At 47.2% G+C, this 24,382-nt stretch overlaps 1 protein-coding gene across 5 annotated transcripts in view; it reads right to left on the bottom strand.

Annotated features, from left to right (window-relative positions):
* Nucleotides 1-24,382, bottom strand: part of PKNOX1 (PBX/knotted 1 homeobox 1) — a 69,800-nt gene that overhangs the window by 23,485 nt on the left and 21,933 nt on the right. For all 5 annotated transcript variants that reach the window (XM_030914115.1, XM_030914117.1, XM_030914118.1 and 2 more), the window contains exons 2-4: nucleotides 8,384-8,490; nucleotides 5,296-5,423; nucleotides 2,856-3,027 (exon numbers count right to left, since the gene is read on the bottom strand). In XM_030914115.1, the coding sequence (XP_030769975.1) occupies nucleotides 2,856-3,027; nucleotides 5,296-5,423; nucleotides 8,384-8,434 (351 nt within the window). In that variant the 5' untranslated portion in view covers nucleotides 8,435-8,490. The remainder of the gene's footprint in view (nucleotides 1-2,855; nucleotides 3,028-5,295; nucleotides 5,424-8,383; nucleotides 8,491-24,382) is intronic.

Raw genomic sequence — 24,382 nt, 5'->3', positions numbered from 1 at the left:
CTAGAGCAGAGAAAATGAAGACTTTCAGAGAAAAAGGTAGCATTACTTACTGTAAGTTATCATGATCCTACATACCAGTTCTTAGTTATTAGATGGAACCATCTCTACTGCCAATAACGAAAGTGGAATAACATCAGAAATCCTCTAAACTGATGAGTTGTTCCAGTGCCACTGCCCTGGGCTTTGGTATCTGGCTGCATCTGGTGTGCAGGGAAGACAAAGGCGCATGGTGGTGACCTCAGCGCATCCCAGTGCTAGGTGTGTGCGCTGTGAGCCGAAGCCTAGCCCTTCCACTGACTCGCTCTGTGGCAGGCAGGACAAGTGACTCACCCTCATCTACTTCTGTTTCTGCATCCACAAAGAGGGACACATCCATACTCACCCTCGGTGGTGCCACATTTCCATAAAGTTCCATTTTGGTGTCAAGTCTAAGAACTCTTTGCCTAGTCCTAGATCCTCAAGATTTTCTCTTGTGATTTTTCTAAAAGTTATATCATTTTTTTTGTTTTTGTTTTTGTTTTGAGACAGAGTTTCACTCTCGTTGCCCAGGCTGAAGGCTGGAGTGCAATGGTGTGATCTCAGCTCACTACAACCTCCGCCTCCTGGGTTCAAGTGATTCTCCTGCCTCAGCCTCCTGAGTAGTTGGGATTACAGGCATGCACCACCACGCCCAGCTAATTTTTGTATTTTTAGTAGAGAAGGGGTATCACCATGTTGGTCAGGCTGTTCACGAACTCCTCACCTCAGGTGATCCACTTGCCTCGGCCTCCCAAAGTGCTGGGATTACAGGCGTGAGCCACCGAGCCTGGCCAAAGTTGTATCGTTTTATCTTAAGTAACTACATTCTGGGGTAATTTGTCCCACAGCAGTAGATAACTAATACCAATAATGCAGCCATTATCATAAATACCCGTTGCCTATGAATCAGCAACTCCGAAGCCCATCTCCTTCACCTGTAAATCTGGTGGTAGTAATTCATAAGTATCTATGCAGTGAATAAATGAATCAATCAACAAGAATGATGGAGTGTCAAGCTCTGCTAGGCCCTGTGCTAAACACTCACCGGTCAGGAGAACCTTGGTCCCTGCCAGCCTGGTGGGGTGCAAAGGACACCTGTGCTCTACTCACTGGGCCAAGCCAGGTGTGAGCCAATGGGAAGATGGATGTGGACCACAGACTCACGGGTGGAGAGAGCATCGGATCCTCACCCCCAAAGAGCATGTACTGTTAGTCTCATCTCAGAGAGGAGGAGACAGATCCAAGTCAGATAACTCAGCCACAAAATCTATTTGGTGGTAAGCATCAAGTATATAATCAGAATTTTCTTAAAAACTAATACCTCCGCAATTTATTCAGGAAAAAATAGTTTTCCAAAAAACTTTTCTATTGAAGGCCCTAACCAGGGTTTTGATATGGGACCAAGATGGCTCAAAGGGAATCCAGTGAAGGTTCCCTGATGCCAGATCTTTATGTACCCAGCTCCGAGAAGCAAACATGGTGGTTACACTCTGGCAGGAGAGCAGACCCAGAGAGGGTGGCCTGCCCAGACCAAGCTGGCAGCGCTGCACGGGTGCCTCAGGCACAGCTCGCTCAGAGCGATCCAGTGATGACGGAACCAAGGAGTTCTCCGTTGCCTCCGGAGGGCACAGAAAACGCTGGATTTTGGAGCCCTGGCCCTGGGAGGAGGGCACCACAAATCACTGTCAGCCTCAAGACAGAGCTGTCTTGGAGAATACAGCTCAAGTCTGTGTCCATGTCCATGATAAACCAAGGACAGATGCAGGTCACAGACATGTCACCCGAACAGTCCAGCCCCACGGATCTTTACAAACGCTGTGCAGAGAGAACTGAATCCCCGTGTCCATCTGGCATGGAGACTCAAATTATTTGATTTGATTTTTTTTTTTTTTTTTTTTTTTTTTTTTTTTGAGACAGAGTCTCACTCAGTCACCCAGGCTGGAGTGCAGTGGCACAATCTCAGCTCACTGCAACCTCTGCCTCCTGGTTTCAAGTGCTTCTCCTGCCTCAGTCTCCTGAGTAGCTGGGACTACAGGTGTATGCCACCACGCCTGGCTAATTTTGTATTTTTAGTAGACACGGGGTTTTGCCACGTTGGCCAAGCTGGTCTCGAATTCCTGGCCTTGTGATCCACCCATCTCGGCCTCCCAAAGTGCTGGGATTACAAGTGTGAGCCACTGTGCCCAGCCTGTTTTATTTGATTTTTTTTTTTTTTTGAGATGGAGTCTCACTCTGTTGCCCAGGCTGGAGTGTAGTGGTGCCATCTCGGTTCACTGCAAGCTCCGCCTCCCGGGTTCATGCCATTCTCTGGCCTCAGCCTCCCGAGTAGCTGGGACTACAGGCGCCCGCCACCACGCCCAGCTAATTTTTTGAATTTTTAGTAGACACGAGGTTTCACAGTGTTAGCCAGGATAGTCTCGATCTCCTGACTTCGTGATCTGCCCATCTCAGCCTCCCAAACTGCTGGGATTACAGGCGTGAGCTACCGCACCCGGCCTTTATTTGATTTCTAAAGGAAAGGGTAGGTTGGGCCTTGGGAGGCCAAGGAGGGAGGATTGCTTGAGGCCAGGAGTTTGAGACCATCCTGGGGAACACAGTAAGATGCGTCTACACAAATAAAATAAATTTAAAAATAAAAACTAAATAAATAAAAGATACCTAGAGAAGGCTGGAAGCCTTGGGAATATCCACATTACACATACCATAAAAATTAGTTCTTTTAGAGTTGTATGAGTCTCTCCTTTAGCAGAACTACAAGCAGTCTAAAGTTCTACTTAGAAGCCTAAAATTTCATAAACAGATTTCACATTTTGAAAAATAAAATGTATTTCACTTACTAAATTGTCAGTTTCTGGATCTTCACAGAAGAAAGGTTTCCCTTCTTTCTCTTGCTTCCTTACAAAATTTTCGATGTCTACATCAAAACTGGCAGAAGTTGTGCCTTCGGAGCCCTGTGTAGATTGTTCACATTTTTCAAACAACAAAGCTAATAATGGAAATAGTGGATGCCTGAGGAGAAAAGAAAGAAAGAATCCATTTACATTCTACATCTCCATGAGAATGTCTTCTCATGTGCGCCTGCACTACTTAACCTAACACCTCTGTTGGGTGAAAAGTCACATACCACACAGTTCATCCATGTAAAGTATGCAATTCAACGGTTTTTAGAGTTGCACAGCCATTGCCACCGTCAACTTTAGAACATTTCCATCATCCCCGCAAAGAAACCCTGTATCTAATAGCAGTCATTCTCCACTGTTTCCCCAACCCCAGCCGACTAGAACCTACTTGCTATCTCTATACATTTGCCTCTTCTAGACATTCCGTATGAATGGGAATCCTATAACATGTGACCGTGGTGTCCGGCTTGTTTCCCTCGGCATAATGTGTCCAAGGCTCACCAGTGTTGTAGCAGGTATCAGTCCTTTTTTTTTTTTTGAGACGGAGTCTCGCTCTGTGGCCCAAGCTGGAGTGCAGTGGCCGGATCTCGGGTCACTACAACCTCTGCCTCCTGGGTTTAAGCGATTCTTCTGCTCAGCCCCTCAAGTAGCTGGGACTACAGGCACCTGCCATGATGCCTGGCTAATTTGTTTTATTTTTTGAGACGGAGTTTCGCTCTTGTTGCCCAGGCTGGAGTGCAATGGCGTGATCTCAGTTCACCGCAACCTCCGCCTCCTGGGTTCAAGTGATTCTCCTGCCACAGGCTCCCGAGTAGCTGGGACTATAGGCATGCACCACTAGGACTAGGCTAATTTTGTACTTTTAGTAGAGATGGGGTTTCTCCATGTTGGTTAGGCTGGTCTCAAACTCCTGACCTCAGATGATCTGCCCAACTCAGCCTCCCAAAGCGCTGGGATTACAGGCGTGAGCCACCACACCTGGCCTAATTTTTGTATTTTTAGTACAGACAAGATTTCACCATTTTTGGCCAGGCTGGTCTCGAACTCCTCACCTAAAGTGATCTACCCGACTTGGCCTCCCAAAGTCCTGGGATTACAGGCATAAGCCACTGCACCTGCCACTTCATTCCTTTTACTGCTAAATATTATTGCATTGCATGGAGATGCCATAATATGTCTGTTCATTCATTAGTTGATGGGCACGGGCACTGTTTCCAGCTTTTGGCCATGACAGGCAGTGCTGCTATGAAGATTCATGTACACGTTTTTGTGTGGACTTTTCTCATTTGTCTTAGGTATATATATGCATAGAAGTAGAACTGCTGACTTATATGTAATTCTATGCTGAACTTTAAAAAAAAAATTTTTTTTTTTTTTTTGAGATAGGGTCTCACTCTCTGTCACCCAGACTGGAGTGCAGTGGCACGATCTCAGCTGACTGCAACCTCAGCCTACCAGGTTCAAGTGATTCTCCCCCCTCGGCCCCCAGAGTAGCTGGGACTACAGGAATGCACTACCACACCCGGCTAATATTTATATTTTTTGGTAAAGACAGGGTTTCACCATGTTGGCCAGTCTGGTCTAGAACTCCTGACCTCAGGTGATCCACCCGCCTCGGCCTCCCAAAGTGCTGGGATTACAGGGGTGAACCACTGTGCCTGGCCTGATCGACTTTTAAACACTAAACCAGTCTGGCATTCCCAGGAAAAACCTGACTTGGTCGGTATGTATTATTCTTTTCACATATTGCTAGAATTGATTTGTTAATATTGTATTGATGATTTTTACATCTAAGTTCGTGAAGGATACTGGCCTGTATTTTCCTGGTATTGTTTTTGGTCTTAGTGTCAGAGTGATGTCAATAAATTTATAGATTTATATTCTAAAACTTTTTTAGGTATTAGAAATAACATCTTTGTGTGTGTATGTGTGAGACAGAGTTTCACTCTTGTTGCCCAGGCTGGAGTGCAATGGCACAATCTCAGCTCAATGCAACCTCCACCTCCCCGGTTCAAGTGATTCTCCTGCCTCAGCCTCCCAAGTAGGTGAGATTACAGACATATGTCACCATGTCTGGCTAATTTTTGTATTTTTAGTAGAGACGGGGTTTCACCATGTTGCCAGGCTGGTCTCGAACTCTTAACCTCAAGTGATCCACCCGCCTCAGCCTCCCAAAGTGCTGGGATTACAGGCATGAGCCACCATGCCTGGCCAGAAATAACATCTTAATCTGAGACAATTTTCAGCCAAGCAGTTATCACAGCATAATGGCACCTCACAACTCTGCCTCACTACTAGTTCTAGTGTTCCTTTTAACAAACTTGTTGACGCTCCTCACTCCTCTGAGTGCCCCCACAGCCGGCACCCCCAGCACTACCTATAAATGGCCTGCTTGTCCACATCCATCGGGGTCTGAGACTCCACAGGGGGAGGGCTCACTCCTTCTCCATCGGGTTCAGAGCAGTTTGGATCTTGTTCTGTCTTTAACTCTGTTACTACTTGCATCTGTAAAAGGAGGAAAACAATTCTTATTAGCACACACAAACTACTACTAGGTACTCCAGCGCAACAGGAATGCAGTCGGAGTGGGGAATTGCCAGACAGCGGTATGACTGCAATCATATGTAAGGAATACTACCAACAAAACAGCTTTGAATTTAACGTGCTTTAAAACAGATAAAGGTAAAATTTCCAAACTGCTTAAGAACTGAAATAACCAATGTCTGTGAAATGCTCATGATTTTAAAATAACACTGGCAGTGCCCTACTGAAGAGAATGGCACACATGCAATCTTCCTCCTCTGTCTATTGCTGTATCTCCTAATATGTAGTAATACTGCAGTCAGAGAAGCATAAACAAATAGTCCAAGGTCTTCTTACCATGTCACAGACATAACCTAACCCCATACACTACATATTTGTGACAGGGCTGAACTTCTCCCATATCTACCCTCAAACCTCAGCAATACATAGCCATAAAAATGTAATTGCATTCAGAAAGGAAAAGGCCAGCTGTGTTTACATAAAGCCTTAAAAGATACTACCATTTAAACTGCTTTAAACAAGCGATGTCTTTGTCATTTAGGGAAAAAATATGTAAATCACTAAAAAAGAAATCAGTTTACAAAAACAAAATTTTGCGACAGTAAACTTCTAGTTATCCATGAGCAGCAATTAGACTGTCCTGACCTCAGCTTCCTCAGGACCAGGACGGGCCATCTCTCCCTCAGTGGATTTGGCCATGCTTCTGTTCCTTGAGGAAGCAGCTTGGGGCAGCGGGGATGGGGAGACCTCATGGGGGTGGGGCCATCACCACTGGCCAGACTGGGGGCCAGCCATGAATGCCCGCCCCCACAGGATGCCTCTCACATCCTCCAGCCCTGTGCTCTCTTCCCTCCAACGTCTTGTTTTTGGAATAAGATGACTTCTATTCTGCTGTCTTTAAATGGTACAACATATTAGGAAAACAGTTTTTCTTTCTCTTAAAAAAAAATAAAAACAATAAAGCCTAAGTGGACACAGTATTTCCGTAAGGCGATCTGCCAGCATGTATAAAAAGCCCTAAAAAGGCCGGGCGCGGTGGCTCACGCCTGTAATCCCAGCACAGTGACCACCTCCGACACAGCCTGGGACAGCAGTGCTTACTACCGGCCACCTCCTCCCAGACAGCTGTGCCAGGTGCAGATGACACTTGGAGCGCTGCCCTGTTCATACCCGAGTGCTTCCCAGGGCTTGGAAAGTGTTTTATCAGCATTATTTTAAATAAACACTGAAATATATCTACAGCATAGATATATCATAATTGTTTTGCCATTTTTCCAAGGTTGAACATTTAGGTTTCTCTCTTTTCACAATCACTTTTTTCAAATACTGAAATGAATCTTTTAAGGCTTCTTATTTTTTGTTATTTATTTATTTATTTATTTATTTATTTATTTATTTATTTTGAGATGGAGTCTTGCTCTGTTGCCCTGGCTGGAGTGCAGTGGTGCGATCTCAGCTCACTGCAACCAGGTTTAAGCAATTCTCCTGTCTCAGCCTCCTGCTGGGTGGCCTGGTCACCGTGCCTTGGTGCACAGGAGGCAGGGGTGGGGGTCGGAGCAAAGACCTGGCAGGCAGGAGGGAGAAGAGTGATGGGAACAGTGAGGACTCGTGCTCCAGGGCAGGCAGAGAGGTGCCCAAGATGTGCTAGGCAGAGATGCTGGGGGCGGCCTGGGGTCCAGAGGGGCCAGGTGATTCGGGCCACAGGGCAGCTCAGTCTTTGCATGAAACCCACAGGAATCCACAGGAAGCCACTGGAGAGCTCAGGTGGGACATTATTAGATTTGCATTTTAGGAAAAAAAAAAAAAGTCAATTGGAAATACCTAAGGACTAAGGACTTCTAGGCTAAGGAAGCAGGCTGACTACATCACAGAATTTCCCTCCTTTAACTGCTATACAAAGCAAAACAAAAAACAAAAAACAAAAAACACTATCACCACCAGCAACAACAAAAATCTCCGCAACAGGAACTGAACAAGGACTGGTTGATAAAAACCAACCACCAGGGAAAGGGGGACCCAGCGCCTCAGCTCCTAACCCCTCCTCAGACCTCACCAGCATGGCTCCAGTGAGTCATCCAGAGCCTGCCCCTTGCCACCGAAGTACTCGAGGTGGGGAGGAGAGCCGAGGGGGGGGCACTGCACTGCCCCTGCCTGCTGGGGAGGAAAGTAAAGGGCAGGGCCAAATCCCTTCACTCACTCCAGAGTCAGTAGGATGACGAGCCAAATGCCAGTGGGTTCAGAACACAGTGTTTAACAAGATCACAGGCCAAGAAAGACGGCAAGGGCCTCCGCCAAGCCTCAATCCTCCTGCTCCTCAATTCATTCAGGTCACAGAACACAAAACACTCAGGTACTCAAAAGCACAAAACACCATAGCTTCCAGGAAAACAAAGTCTCATCCATGGCGGGAGGGCAATGGAGAGCTGCCCAAGTATGGCACAACCATCCAAGCATGAGCAAGGTACAAAGATGGAGCGCTGGGGCCCTGCAAATTCATTACTGGGACAGCCCCTCTCATGCCTACAACTGGGGAGATGAGGCCACAAGATTCCCATTCAAAAGCTGATCCAGTGAGACACTCAGAAGAGCCACCAGTCAACATGGGAATCTGTCATCATGAAAATCAACCTGGTTTTCTTTCAAAGTAACAGTGCTAATTAACACTGACATTAAAAAGGTAAACTCCCAAGAAACTTCATATGACTTAGGAAAGTCAAGATTCCTGGCAATCCTGGTATCTGTTAAGGAAATAATATTATTCTATGGCTTATTTTTCTGAACACAAATGTACAATAAATGCATAATACACTTACATTGAGCATGCAACCTCATGGCAATTGAATTGTAAGTATGCAAAGCAATATCCATGCTTGAGTGCCAGGTTATTTGTAATTAGAACGCAGAATCAAGTTCAAGCTCACCTGTTGCCCATCTTGATAGCTGTCTATACTTAATGTCTGTGTAGCCATCATGGTTCATCAGAGTTTTATAAGACATCAAATCATCTTGAGTGAAAAGCAAATGGTGTCTGGAGAACAAAACCAGAAAAGCATCAGTTAATAGTCGTAGAGCAGCCGGGCGTGGTGGCTCAAGCCTGTAATCCCAGCACTTTGGGAGGCTGAGACGGGCGGATCACAAGGTCAGGAGATCGAGACCATCCTGGCTAACCCGGTGAAACCCCGTCTCTACTAAAAAATATAAAAAACTAGCCGGGCGAGGTGGTGGGCGCTTGTAGTCCCAACTACTCGGGAGGCTGAGGCAGGAGAATGGCGTAAACCCGGGAGGCGGAGCTTGCAGTGAACTGAGATCCGGCCACTGCACTCCAGCCTGGGCGACAGAGCAAGACTCCGTCTTACAAAAAAAAAAAAAAAAAAAAAAAAGTCGTAGAGCATTTTTTTGTCTCCCTCATTCCATAACATCCAGTTTTTATTTTTATTTTTTTAAGACAGAGTTTCGGTCTCATTGCCCAGGCTGGAGTGCAACGGCGCAATTTCACCTCACCACAACCTCTGCCTCCCAGGGTTCAAGCAATTCTCCTGCCTCAGCCTCCCTAGGAGCTCAGATTAAAGGCATGTACCACCACAACCAACTAATTTTGCATTTTTAGTAGAGACGGGGTTTCTCCATGTTGGTCAGGCTGGTCTCGAACTCCCGACCTCAGGTGATCCGCCTGCCTCAGCCTCCCAAAGTGCTGGAATTAAAGGCATGAGCCACCGCGCCCAGCCCATAACATCCAATTTTTTTAAAATACATATTTTTACATGGAGAGAAAAAAAAATTACCCTTAATAGTATGTTATGACCCAAATCCTACTAAGAAACCCTTCACTTACATAGGAATCTCTTACTTTCCTGTGCTGGGCCCTGACTTGCTATTACATTTTCAGCCACTGCCACTCATTGCCCAGCAAATATCAAGTCAATGCCTGCCCATGCCAGGCAGCGTGCTGGGCCTGGGATATGGCAGTGAGCAGGACAGGCAGGGCGTCTGCCTTCCTGACACAAACCAGGCAAGGGGGAGAAACAATATACAGGGTCAAGAATGGGCACAGGGTGAAGTGAGAGGGGACTGGGCTGCTTTCCCGGGCCGTGTGGTTGGAGTGGAGCAGGCCTCGCTGGGAAGATGCTGTTACACCAAGACTGGAGAGACATGCTGAGATCAGGGAGTCTGGTGTTTCAAAGAGAGGGAACGGCTAACAGAGAGGCCTAAGACGGGGCGGAAAAGAGTAGACTGAGATGTGCATGCTTGTAAACACACGCACATAAGACAGGTAAGTAGTGGCGCACTTGCCTCATGACAACAGAAAACCGCAAAATGTCACTTTTGTGCTGGAAGCATGGAGCGGGAACACGACCAGCACCTGCAGTGTGGGTGTGGAAAAGCACTGCAGAGTCGGGGAGAGCAGCCGGGCTGGACCACGGCCATCACAGCCTCGCCACTGCTGGTGCAGGTCACAGACATTCAGAGTCTGGGCTGCCCTGAGAAGGTCACGTGGAGGTCAAGGGCAGTCGTGCCACTTGTTCTGCACTAGCAAGAACACCAAAGTTCCCCAAGGAAAGCAGCACTTTAGGAGACAGTGTTAAATGGAAAGAAATCCTGTCCAGGCCTTGCAGGATGTGGGAGGACTACCATCTTGTCCTGAGCGAGACAGTTCAAAGGAACAAGGAGCCGAGCAGCGGCTCACGCCTGTAATCCCAGCACTTTGGGAGGCTGAGGCAGGTGGATCACAAGGTCAGGAGTTTGAGACCAGCCTAGTCAACACGGTGAAACTCCGTCTCTGCTAAAAATACAAAAATTAGCCGGGCATGGTGGCATGCGCCTACAGTCCCAGCTACTCGGGAGGCTGAGGTAGTAGAATCGCGTGAACCCAGAAGGCAGAGGTTGCAGTGAGCCAAGATCATGCCACTGCACTCAAGCCTGGGCAAGAGAGCGAGACTCCGTTTCAAAAAACAAACAAATGAAAGAAAAAGGAACAAGGAGTCTGGTGTTAACAGCAGCAGCAGTGGCAGCAGCCAGGTCACCTCCTGAGCACACCGAGCCATCTCAGTGCAACCTGCCCTCACAACACCCGGGGGAGGCACTGCTGTGACGCCACTTCCACCTGAGAAACCTGAGCAATGTGGCCTCAGCCACCGAGATGGCCAGAGGCTGAGCTGGGACTCACCCTCAGCAGCATCATTCTGGAGCCATTAGAGGGGTACAGTCAAAGGGCACAGGAGGCACAGTCAATGGGGTAAAAGGGAAGGGGCAAGTCACGGGTACAAGGGAGGGGGCACAGTCAATGAGTACAAGAGAGGGGACATGGTCAATGGGTACAAGAGTTGGGGCCACAATCAATGGGAACAGCTTCTGTGGCCTGGGAGGGGAGGGCATGTTGGGACATTTTAGGTTTCAGATGTTTCTCAGACACCCACATTAAAACTCCGAGCAAGGGAGTGTGGCCTAGAAACACAGATTTGGCCATCATCAAATATAGTTAGTACATGTAGAGGGTAACTGTGTCCTCCAAAAAGATATGTCTAACCGATCATGGTGGTTCACGCCTGTAATCCCAGCACTTTGAGAGGCTGATGTGGGAGGACCGCTTGAGTCCAGTAGTTCAAGACCAGCCGGGGCAACATAGCAAGATCCTGTCCCTACAATAATAAAAATAAATTTGCCAGGGTGGGTGGCTAAAACTTTATTTTTAGATATTTAATGTGTTTAAAGCCTTAAGACTTTATGAGACCACGCAGGAAGAGAGAGGATGGCCTGTGCTAAAAGACAGTCTGGAGTTCAGGGAGACAGGAGGACACAGCACAGGATGAAGAGCTGCCATGGGACAAAAAAAGAACCTGGTGGTGCCCCCAAAGCATGGAGAAGGAGGACCAAGGAGGTGGGAGTGCTAGCCACGGCAAGGGCAGCTGAGTGCCAAGGAAGAGCGGGGCGGAGAGTGCTTCTGATGAGCGGGAGAGCCTGCAGGGAGAAGGCTGTGACTGAGCAATCTCACAGCTCAGGGCAAGCCTATCGACACAGGCACATGGCACGGGAGCCACTGGTAACAGAAAAGGTTGGAAACCACTTTCAACAGAAGCCTGGTATAACGGATAACAGCCACCCATGAAATGGAATATGTGCAATTAAATATGAGGAAAACACTTCACAAACTCTTCCCCAAGACCCCTGTTCTACAGAGACCCTACACATCTGCAAACTTGTCACTGAGCCTCTCCTAACAGGTCTCTGCCTTGACCATAACCTGGCTCTCCTCCAAATCTCTGCTTTCTCTCCAATTTCACTTCCATCTGCTCCCCTGCACCCCAATGCAGTGGCTCCAATTCAGCACCATCACCTCACACCTTGATGGTGGTAGTAGGCCCCTACCTGGTTGTATGAGCCTCTAGTCTTACCCTCTTCCAGTTCATTCTCCAAGCTTTCTTTTTTTCTCCCTTTTTTAGAAACAGGGTCTTGTTCTGTCACCTAGGCTGGACTGCAGTGGTGCAATCATAGCTCACTGTGGCACCGACTTCCTGAACTCAAGAGATGCTCCCACCACAGCCCCCCAAGTAGCAGTAACTGCAGGCCCACACCACCATGCTGGCTAACTTTAATTTTTTGTAGAGATGAAGTCTCGCTATGTTGCTCAGGCTGGTCTTGAATTCCTGGGCTCAAGCAAGTCTCCTGCCTCAGCCTCCCAAAATGCTGGATTACAGGCGTGATATGGTTTAGCTATGTCCCCACCCAAATCTCATCTTGAATTCCCACGTGTTGTGGGAGGGACCCAGTGGGAGGTAATTGAATTATGGGGGCAGTTCTTTCCCATACTGTTCTTGTGATAGTCTCATGAGATCTGATGGTTTTAAAAAGAGGAGTTCCCCTGTACATGCGCTCCTCTCTTTACCTGCTGCCATCCATGTAAGACATGACTTGCTCTTCCTTGCCTTCTGCCATGATTGTGAGGCTTCCCCAGCCATGTGGAACTGTAACTCCATTAAATCTCTTTCTTTTGAAAACTGCCCAGTCTTAGGTATGTCTTTATCAGCAACATGAAAATGGATTAACACTGTTAATTGGCCAGGCGCAGTGGCTCAAGCCTGTAATCCCAGCACTTTGGGAGGCCGAGACGGGCGGATCACGAGGTCAGGAGATGGAGACCATCCTGGCTAACACTGTGAAACCCTGTCTCTAATAAAAATACAAAAAACTAGCCGGGCGAGGTGGCGGGCGCCTATAGTCCCAGCTACTCCGGAGGCTGAGGCAGGAGAATGGTGTAAACCCGGGAGGCGGAGCTTGCAGTGAGCTGAGATCCAGCCACTGCACTCCAGCCTGGGAGACAAAGCCAGACTCCGTCTCAAAAAAAAAACAAAAACAAAAACAAAAAAACACTGTAAATTGGTACCAGGAGTGGGGTGTTGCTGAAAAGATACCCAAAAATGTAGAAGTGACTTTGGAACTGGGTAACAGGCAGAGGGTGGAACAGTTTGGAGGGCTCAGAAGAAGACAGGAAAATGTGGGAAAGTGTGGAACTTCCTAGAGACTTGTTGAATGGCTTTGACAAAAATGCTGATAATGATAAGAGAAGTAAAGTCCAGGCTGAGGAGATCTCATATGGAGATGAGGAACTTGTTGGGAACTGGAGCAAAGGTGACTCTTACTATGTTTTAGCAAGGAGACTGGCAGCATTTTGCCCCTGCCCTAGAGATTTGTGGAACTCTGAACTTGAGAGATGATTTAGGGTATCTGGTGGAAGAAATTTCTAAGCAGCAAGGCATTCAAGAGGTGACTTGGGTGCTGTTGAAAGCATTCAGTTTTATAAAGGAAGCAGAGCATCAAAGTTTGGAAAATTTGCAGGCTGACAATGTGATAGAAAAGAAAATCTCAGCTGGGAGTGGTGGCTCACGCCTGTAAATCCCATCACCTTGGGAGTCTGAGGCAGGAGGATAACGAGGTCAGGAGTTTGAGACCAGCCTGATCAACATGAAGAAACCCCAACTCTACTAAAAATACAAAATTAGCCAGGCGAGGTGGTACATGCCTGTAATCTCAGCTACTCAGGAGGCTGAGGCAGGAGAATTGTTTGAACCTGGGAGGCAGAGGTTGCAGTAAGCCAAGATTGTGCCACTGTACTCCAGCCTGGGCAATAGAGTGAGACTCATTTCAAAAAGAAAAGAAAAGAAAAAGAAAAGAAAATCCCGTTTTCTGAGGAGAAATTCAAGCTGGCTGCAGAAATTTGCATAAGTAATGAGGAGCCTAAGGTTAATCCCCAAGACAATGGAGAAAATGTCTCCAGGGCATGTCAGAAGTCCTCATGGCAGCCCCTCCCATCACAGGTCCAGAGGCCTAGAAGGAAAAACTGGGTTTGTGGGCCAGACCCAGGGTCCTCCTACAGTGTGCAGCCTAGGGACTTGGTGCCCTGCATCCCAGACGCTCCAGCTGTGGCCGAAAGTGGCCAATGTAGAGCTTGGGCCGTGGCTTCAGAGGATGTAAGCCTCAAGTCTTGGCAGCTTCCATGTAGTATTGGGCCTGTGAGTGCACAGAAGTCAAGAATTAGGGTTTGGGAACCTCCGCCTAGATTTCAGAAAATGGACAGAAATGCCTGGGTGTCCAGCCAGACATTGGATGCAAGGGGAGGGCTCTCATGGAGAACCTCTGCTAGGACAGTACGAAAGGGAAATGTGGCACTGGAGCCCCCACACTGAGTCCCTACTGGGGCACTGCCTAGTGGAGATGTGAGAAGAGAATCACTCTCCTCCACACCCCAGAATGGTAGATCCACCGACAGCTTGCACCATGCACCTGGAAAAGCTGCAGACACTAAATGTCAGCCCGTGAACAGCTGGGAGGGAGGCTGTACCCTGCAAAGCCACAGGGGCAGAGATGCCCAGGACCATGGGAACCCACCTCTTGCATCAGTGTGACCTGGATGTGAGACATGAAGTCAAAGGAAATCATTTTGGAGCTTTAAGATTTGACTGCCCTGCTGGATTTCAGACTTGGATGGGGGCTGCAGCCCCTTTGTTTTGGCCAATTTCTCTGATTTGAAATGGCTGTATTCACCCAATGCCTGTACCCCCACTGTATTTAGGAAGTAACTAGCCTGCTTTTGATTTTAGAGGCTCATATGTGGAAGGGGCTTGCCTAGTCTCAGATGAGACTTTGGACTGTGGACTTCTGAGTTAATGCTGAAATGAGTTAAGACTTTGGGGGACTGTTGGGAAGGCATGATTGGTTTTGAAATGTGATTGTGAGATTTGGGAGGGGCCAGGGGCACAATGATATGGTTGGCTGTGTCCCCACCCAAATCTCATCTTGAATTCCCACGTGTTCCAGGGAGTTGGTGGGAGGTCGTTGAATCATGGGGGCAAGTCTTTTCTGTGCTGTTCTCATGACAGTGAATAAGTCTCACGAGATCTGATGTTTTTAAAAAGAGGAGTTCCCCTGCACACATGCTCCTCTCTTTACCTGCTGCCATCCATGTAAGACATGACTTGCTCTTCCTTGCCTTTCACCATGATTGTGAGGCTTCCCCAGCCATGTGGACTGTAAGTCCAATTAAACCTCTTTCTTTTGTAAATTGCCCAGTCTCAGGTATGTCTTTATCAGCAGTGTGAAAACAGACTAACACAAGGTGTCAGCTACCCAGTAGGCCCATTCTCCAAGCTTTCTAAAATGGAAATCTGATCATGTGACTCACATGCTTAAAATTGCCTCTGCCCAACCCTCACCCTCAGGCATCAGCATCCCCTCACTGACCCCCTTCCACACTCCAAGTTGCATAAACAAACCAATCACCACATTGAGCTTCCCCAGCATGCCAGGTTCTACCCCGCCCCTGGATCCTCTCCAGCCTGATAGCTCTGCCCAGACACACTCCCCTCTCGGCATGGCTAGGTGGGGAACATGCATCACCCACATCACCTTCTCCAGAAAGCCTTCCTGATGAATCTCGCCCACACGGGGGTTAAGTTTGTCCCTGCTGGGCCCTCTGCTCAGCCCCGCCGTATCTCAGTTGTTTATTTGAACTACAAGTTCCTTAAGGGCCATGGGCCCGTCTTGCTGCATTCCCAACTACTAGCACTGTCTTTGATGTCAATACACACTAAATAAAAATGCTTCCTGAAGCTAATCACTGACATGACACGTTTTTGGACATATAATGTGCTTGACTTCATCCTGTACCTCCTTATTCCACTTAAGGCAATTTTATTTTTCTTTGGTTGATGCACAGTTGACAGAATATTTTACAATTTTAATTTTTATGACTGTTAGTCAAGTGGTTGCTGGAACATAAGGCTCCCGAGGCCAGGCTCTGTGTCTGAGTCAACCTCCATCCCCACAGAGGCAGTGTCTGCTGGCACACAGCACTAGTCCTGTGGAGAGGTGCTGAAGATGAGTCAGCAGGGCTTTGGGAAACCATCTCTAAGTCCTATTTTGCTTGGGGAAAATGAAATAAACAGCATATGGGGCCAGGCGTTATGGCTCATGCCTGTTATCCCGGCACTTTGGGAGGCTGAGGTGGGAGGATCACTTGAGGTCAGGAATTCGAGACTGGCCTAACCAAAATGGCAAAACCCCATCTCTACTAAAAATACAAAAATTAGCTGGGCGGCCGGGCGCGATGGCTCAAGCCTGTAATCCCAGCACTTTGGGAGGCCGAGACGGGCGGATCACGAGGTCAGGAGATGGAGACCATCCTGGCTAACACTGTGAAACCCCGTCTCTACTAAAAAAAAATATAAAAAACTAGCTGGGTGTGGTGGCGGGCGCCTGTAGTCCCAGCTACTCGGGAGGCTGAGGCAGGAGAATGGTGTGAACCCGGGAGGCGGAGCTTGCAGTGAGCTGCAGTGAGCTGAGATCCGGCCACTGCACTCCAGCCCGGGCGGCAGAGCGAGACTCCATCTCAAAAAAAAAAAAAATTAGCTGGGCATGGTGGCACATGCCTGTAGTCCCAGCTACTCGGGAGGCTGAGGCAAGAAAATCGTTTGAACCCAGGAGGCAATGACTGCAGTAAGCCGAGATCACGCCACTGCACTCCAGCCAGGATGACAGAGATTCTGTCTCTTAAAAAAAAAAATTTTTAGGCCGGGCGCGGTGGCTCAAGCCTGTAATCCCAGCACTTTGGGAGGCCGAGACGGGTGGATCACGAGGTCAGGAGATCGAGACCCTCCTGGCTAACACGGTGAAACCCCGTCTCTACTAAAAATACAAAAAACTAGCCGGGCGAGGTGGCGGGCGCCTGTAGTCCCAGCTACTCGGAGGCTGAGGCGGGAGAATGGCGGGAACCCGGGAGGCGGAGCTTGCAGTGAGCTGAGATCCGGCCACTGCACTCCAGCCTGGGCGACACAGCGAGACTCCGTCTCAAAAAAAAAAAAAAAAAAAAAAAAAAAAAAAAAAAAAAAAAATTTAAATCAAATACAAAAACTAGCTAAATTAGCTGAGTATGGAGGCTTATACCTGTAATCCCAGTATTTTGGGAGGCCGAGGTGGGAGGATCACTTGGGCCCAGAAGTTCAAGACCAGCCTGAGCAACAGAACGAGACCCCATCTCTACAAAAAAAATTTTAAAAAATTAGCTGGGCGCTGGGCGCGGTGGCTCAAGCCTGTAATCCCAGCACTTTGGGAGGCCGAGACGGGCAGATCACGAGGTCAGGAGATCGAGACCATCCTGGCTAACACGGTGAAACCCCGTCTCTACTAAAAATACAAAAAATTAGCCGGGCGAGGTGGCGGGCGCCTGTGGTCCCAGCTACTCGGGAGGCTGAGGCAGGAGAATGGCGTGAACCCGGGAGGCGGAGCTTGCAGTGAGCTGAGATCCGGCCACTGCACTCCAGCCTGGGCGACAGAGCAAGACTCCGTCTCAAAAAAAAAAAAAAAAAAAAAAAAAATTAGCTGGGCATGGTAGCTAACTTATATGGGTTTCTATGTAGTTGCGCTAGCTTCCAAAGAGTTCCAACTAAACAAAACTTGCAGCATACACATCTGGGAAGGGCTATAACAATATAGCCACAAGACAGTCAGCCACTTTGTTGGGAGACAATTCTCCGTGACAATTTTAAGTCTTACCATCTAGGCTTTCTAAGCAAACTCGGTTCAAGGATGATGGACTTACACACACATCTGGAAAGCTGGCGCCAGTGCACTGCTCAGGAGAGATCGGGACTCCCTGAGTGTTTATGGTCCAGAGGAGGGATGCTAGGGGCCTTCCCTGGCCTGCCTTCCACAGGAATCCTGTTAGGTCAGTTCAGCCAGAACCCCATTCACCCTGATGTTTCCTCTTAGTAATTTTCCGTCCATGGCCCCCACCCCTGCTCCTAGGTCTCCCCCACTACACAATCCCATTGCAGCAGGCCCTACACCTATCATGATCATCCTCAACAGCCTGGCCTTTATTTTGCTTTTCTGAGACAAGGTCTTGCTCTGTCACCTAGGCTGGAGCAGGGTGGTGCAATCATGTTGCACTGACTGCAGCCTCGAACTCCTGGACTCAAGTGATCCTCCTGCCTCAGCCTCCCACGGAGCTAGGACTACAGGCTCACACCACCACACTTGGCTAATTTTTTAAATTTTCTGTAGACACGAGGTTTCACTATGTTGCCCAGGCTGGTCTCAAGCTCCTGGCCTCAAGCTATCATCCTGCCTTGCCTCCCAAAGCACTAAGTGCCTTGACATCTTTAATAAGGGTCAGAATAAGTTTTTCTTTACAAATATAAACACATAAATGAATAGATGGAGAGAAGAAAAAGCTCTAAAATACAAGAGCTCTCCAAAGAGTAGAGGATGATGACAGCTTTCAAACATCACCATTTGGCAACCAGCACAGTAAACCATTTCAGACAGGAATCATCAATGGATGCTAACACTAGTTTGTTAAAGTATGAGAAACAGGAAATGTACATAATCTCAAAGTACCTGCCACAAGATACATTTCATTTTTTATTTTTTGAGATGGATTCTTGCTCTATTTCCCAGGCTGGAATGCAGTGACAAGATTGGCTCACTGCAGCCTCGACCTCCCGGGTTCAAGCAAAACTCACACTTCAGTCTCCTGAGTAGCTAGAACTACAGGCACACACCACCATACCTGGCTAATTTTTGCATTTTTTTGTAGACAGGGGTCTCACTCTGTTGCCCAGACTGGTCTTGAACTCCTCAGCTCAAGCCGTCCTCCCACCTCTGCCTCCCAAAGTGCTGGGATTACAGGCATGCCGCCACAGCACCAGTCTCAAGATACTTATTAATTACAAAGGGAAAACAATGATGCACTGAAAAGGACACACTGTACTGACTTCTGTGCAGTCCTTCCTGAAATGAAAGCTGTGAGTCCAATCCTCAGGACACACCCACGAACCCAAACTGAGAGGCACTCTATAAAGAAACTGTCAAAAATAAAAGTAAACAGCCAGGTGCAGTGGTTCACACCTGTAATCCCAGCACTTTGGGAGGCTGAGGCAGGTGGATTACCTGAGGTGAGGAGTTCGAGACCAGCCTGGTCAACATGATGAAACCCTGTTTCTACTAAAAATACAAAAATCAGCCGGGTGTGGTGGCAAGCACCTGTAATCCCAGCTACTGGGGAGGCTGAGGCAGAAGAATTGCTTGAACCCGGGAGGCAGAGGTTGCAGTGAGTCAAGATCACACCACTGCACTCCAGCCTGGGCAACAGAGCAAGACTCCGTCTCAAAAAAAAAAAAGAAAAGAAAAGAAAAGAAACAACAACCAAATGTGGTATGTGATCTTGGTTTCAAAAACAAATGCTGTAAAAGACAACTTAAGGAAATTTGAGATGTGAATATATAGTATTAGATATTATTAGAGATTGTGTTATTTTGATGGTGTGATAAAGCTATACGCTCGTAGCATAAATATCGTCATTTTGAGAAGTATGTGCTACAATGTTTAGTTGCATGACCATGATATCCAAAACTTAACTTCAAATAGGTCAACAAAAATACAAACATAAATAAATTGGGTCCAGATATCAACAACTGTTGAATCTAGGTGGCAGATGATTATGATTCTACTCTTAGATTGTCTTTCAAAATGTTCATAATAGGAGGGAAAAGTCAGAATTTCAAAATGTATAGATTGGTAGTCCTTCTCTCTAACAAAACTGGTTAAAATGGTCAGGTACAATGGCACACGCCTGTAATCCTAGCATTTTGGGAAGCCAATGCGGGTGGATCACTTGAGGCCAGGAGTTCAAGACCAGTATGGTCAACATGGTGAAACCCCGTCTCCATTAAAAATACAAAAAAAATTAGCTGGGCGAATGGTGCGTACCTGTAATCCCAGCTACTCAGGAGGCTGAGGCAGGAGGACAGCTTGAACCCGGGAGGTGGGGGCTGCAGTGAGCTGAGATCACAGCACTGCACTCCAGGCTAGGCAACAGAGCAAGACTCTGTCTCAAAAAAATAAATAAAATAAAAAAATAAAAACTTCTATATCTGATATATAGGTATAATCACTCTAAAGAAAAACCTTCACACTTGCCTCAAAAGCTTTGAAAATGTGTTTTCCCTTCAACAGATCAGGGAAATTCTAAGCAAGGAATTAAAAGAGAAAAAGGCAACTCTTTAGGACTAACATACGTTGTTGAGTAAAAATAGGTGGCCAGCCCTCCTACCAGACACTGGAGGCCGGAGAAGAGCTGCCATAGATGGTTCTGCCTGCTCAAGAAGGCTGTTCACGTGGAAGAGCCATTGGTAAATTCATTACTATAATTTGTGGAGCTCCTTGCTAAATTCCACTCTCCAGCAAAAGGATAAACCACATTTTGGTAGTAAAATCAACTGATTCCTGCAATCAGGCAAATGGTTTCCAGCAGAATTTACAAGGTTCATCCCAGCACAACGTCTGAGGCTTCAGGTGACAATCTTGCGCTGAGGGCAGGACCTCTGTCAACCAACTCAGATACAATCAGGCCCAGGACAGCATCTGACTAAGTGAAACCTGTCGTTCACGGGGAAAGAACTAAAAACATCCAACTGAAGGATGAGGGCTCAGCAGGTTCATCTTGATCAAAAACCACTTTTCTCAGCATTACATAAAAACCAAAGGCTGACCTGAGATTTAGAGAAAATCGATCTCTATTTCTTTCCCCGCTTCCACACAAAAAATAAGTTTCTCTGATTTTCAAACTCAAACAACAGTGTCTTAACTTCTTAACATAAAATGGGGTTCGAAATTCCCAAAGAATTAACAATCCAGGCCGGGCGCGGTGGCTCAAGCCTGTAATCCCAGCACTTTGGGAGGCCGAGACGGGCGGATCACGAGGTCAGGAGATCGAGACCATCCTGGCTAACACTGTGAAACCCCGTCTCTACTAAAAAAAATACAAAAAACTAGCCGGGCGAGGTGGCGGGCGCCTGTAGTCCCAGCTACTCGGGAGGCTGAGGCAGGAGAATGGCGTGAACCCGGGAGGCGGAGCTTGCAGTGAGCTGAGATCCGGCCACTGCACTCCAGCCCGGGCGACAGAGTGAGACTCCGTCTCAAAAAAAAAAAAAAAAAAAAAAAAAAAAAAAAAAAAAAAAAAAGAATTACCAATCCAATGTACTATAATACCACAGTGTTTAAGCATCAGACACAGTTATTTTATTTCTACAGTTTATTTCAACAGTTTGTTTACTTTATTTCTACAGTTCCACCCAATAAAAGAAGACACATTATCTATTAAAGTTCCCTGTCACCTTAAGAGCTCTGTCCAGACTAAAATGAGGAAGACACAACTTTCCAGCCTTCACGTACAGAAATAGAACTCGCTAGTAATTCAAGAAATTAAAAGAATTATATATCCTTTTCCATGTAGCAAGTATTAAATTTAAAACAAAAGCAATGCTCTTTGCTAGCAAAGATGAAGTCAAATCTGGAACTCCACAGGAGTCGGTGCTATGAGTCACATGGTGGTGTAACAGGTTTGGAAAGCAGTCTGACCATATGTGCCTCAGCCATAAAAAAACTTATGCTCGTCTCAAAACCACCCAAAGAATATAAGCTTTAGTGTTGGGACTTTAAAGGCCAAGAAAAACATGAAAACTGTACAGAACTTCACAGGCTGGCATCTTAATATTTTTAAGTATTCTGGAGGAACAGGGCAAGTTTTTCAGAAAGGAAGCTGATACCAACAGACTGGCTGAATCCCACCAGGTGGTGGTGGTTTCCTTTGCTCAGATCAGAGGAATGAGTGGGAAGGGAAGTCAGCGGCCAAGCAGTCCAGGGAGACGAAGAAAGGAGGTACAGTAGAGGGGCTGGGGGAGGCCCCAGAAAGGAACCCCTACTCATCAGAGACAATTTCATTATTGCCTTAGTGTCTTTAGCCCCTATGAATGGTTTAGGTTTTAATATTTTAGTGTTTAGCTTCAAAATAATCTATGTATTTGGCATTTAGAGGTGTTGGTAGTATTTAAGAAAATGGCCAATTAATCTTAGATTCTGACCTTGATTGCAATTTATGTGTAATTAAGTTACTAATTATAGACATTTCTTTTTTAGTTAAAAAGTACCAGAGAGAAATTTACTAAGATGGTGAATACTCCCTCATGTATTCGAGTTTACAGATTGCAAACTTCTTAGCACTGGGAACACAGCAGTGACAAGAACCAGGTAGTGTCCCCAGGTCTGAGAGCAAAGTCTGAGAACTTGAGATGCACTATGTAAATACTTTTTTTTGTTTGGTTTTTTTGTATTGAGACAGAGTCTCATTCTGTCGCCCAGACTGGAGTACAGTAGCATGATCTCAGCTCACTGCAACCTCTGCTTCCTGGGTTCAAGTGATTCTCCCGCCTCAACCTCCCAAGTAGCTGGGATTACTGGCACTCACCACCACATCTGGCTAATTTTTGTGGGTGTTTTTTTGTTTGTTTGAGACAGTCTCACTCTGTTCCCCACGCTGTAGTGCAACGGCATGATCTCGGCTCACTGCAACCTCCGCCTCCTGGATTCAAGCAATTCTCCTGCCTCAGCTTCCCGAGTAGCTGGGATTACAGGCGCCTGCCACCATGCCCAGCTAATTTTTGTATTTTTAGTAGAGATGGGGTTTCACCATGCTGGCCAGGCTGGTCTTGAACTCCTGAACTCGTGACCCGCCTGCCTCGGCCTCCCAAAGTGCTGGGATTACAGGCGTGAGCCACCACGCCTGGCCTAATTTTTGTGTTTTTTGTAGAGCCAGGGTTTCGTCATATTGGCCAGGCTGGTCTCAAACTCCTGACCTAAAGTGATCTGCCCGCCTCAGTCTCCCAAAGTGCTAGGATTACAGGCATGAGCCACTGCTCCTGGCCAATAATCTTAAATCATCAGATTTACTTAAGAAGGTTTTATTTAGGCCGGGCGCAGTGGCTCACGCCTGTAATCCCAGCACTTTGGGAGGTCGAGGTGGGCAGATCACAAGGTCAGGAGATCGAGACCATCTTGGCTAACACGGTGAAACCCCGTCTCTACTAAAAACACAAAAAGTTAGCCAGACGTGGTGGCGGGCGCCTGTAGTCCCAGTTACTTGGGAGGCTGAGGCAGGAGGATGGCGTGAACCCAGGAGGCGGAGGTTGCAGTGAGCCGAGATTGCGCCACTGCACTCCAGCCTGGGAGACAGCAAGACTCCACCTTTAAAAAAAAAAAAGGAAGGTTTTACTTGTATGGTCAGATACATACAGTGCTTACAATGTATAAGGGTATTTAAGTTGTAAGTGGAAGTATCATTAAAAATTTTGTATTTTGGCTGGACGTGGTGGCTCATGCCTGTAATCCCAGCACTTTGGGAGGCCAAGGCAGGTGGATCACTTGAGGTCAGGAGTTGGAGCCCAGCCTGGCCAACATGGTGAAACTCCGTCTCTACTAAAAATACAAAAATTGGCTGGGCGCAGTGGCTCACGCCTGTAATCCCAGCACTTTGGGAGGCCAAGGTGGACAGATCACAAGGTCAGGAGTAAGAGACCAACCTGGCCAACGTGGTGAAACCCCGTCTCTACTAAAAAAAAAAATACAAAAATTAGCAGGGGATGGTGGTGTGGGTCTGTAATCCCAGCTACTCAGGAGGCTGAGGCAAGAGAATTGCTTCAACCCGGGAGGTGGAGGCTGCAGTGAGTTGAAACTGCATCACTGCACTCCAGCCTAGGCGACAGAGCAAGACTGTCTCAAAAAAAACAAAACAAAACAAAAAAAAACACATATATTTGGTCTGATCAATTTAAGTTGTTCAAAGACTGTCTTAAAGGTGAAAGTTAAAACTTACTAAATTTGGCTGGGCACGGTGGCTCACACATGTAATCCAGCACTTTGGGAGGCTGAGGTAGGCAGATCACTTGGGGTCAGGAGTTTGAGACCAGCCCGGCCACCATGGTGAGACCCCATTGCTATTAAAATACAAAAATTAGCCGGGTGTGGTATTGTGCCTGTAGCCCCAGCTACTTGGGGGGCTGAGGAGGGAGGAAGGCTTGAGCCAGGGAGGTGGAAGTTGCGGTGAGCTGAGATCAGGCCACTGCGCACCAGCGTGGGTGACAGAACAAGACTCTGCCTCAAAAAAGCTTTTCTAAACTTTATAAAGAGAATAAAATTAACAACTACCATATAAAATAGAGGAAAACCAAGCCTGTAACTCTCTACATTAATAAATGTTGATTTTTAAATAACCTTAATCTTTTCTGTGTCAAAGCCTCATTTTAAAGGGCATTAAAAACTTTGAGCAGGGCCGGGCGCGATGGCTCAAGCCTGTAATCCCAGCACTTTGGGAGGCCGAGGCAGGCGGATCACGAGGTCAGGAGATCGAGACCATCCTGGCTAACACTGCAAAACCCCGTCTCTACTAAAGAATACAAAAAACTAGCCGGGCGACGAGGCGGGCGCCTGTAGTCCCAGCTACTCGGGAGGCTGAGGCAGGAGAATGGCGTGAACCCGGGAGGCGGAGCTTGCAGTGAGCTGAGATCCGGCCACTGCACTCCAGCCCGGGCAACAGA

Source organism: Rhinopithecus roxellana, chromosome 13 (genome assembly GCF_007565055.1).
Source record: "Rhinopithecus roxellana isolate Shanxi Qingling chromosome 13, ASM756505v1, whole genome shotgun sequence".
Lineage (NCBI taxonomy): Eukaryota > Metazoa > Chordata > Mammalia > Primates > Cercopithecidae > Rhinopithecus > Rhinopithecus roxellana.
The sequence above is the reverse complement of the archived record's forward strand: the minus strand, read 5'-3'. Positions and strand labels throughout refer to the sequence as shown.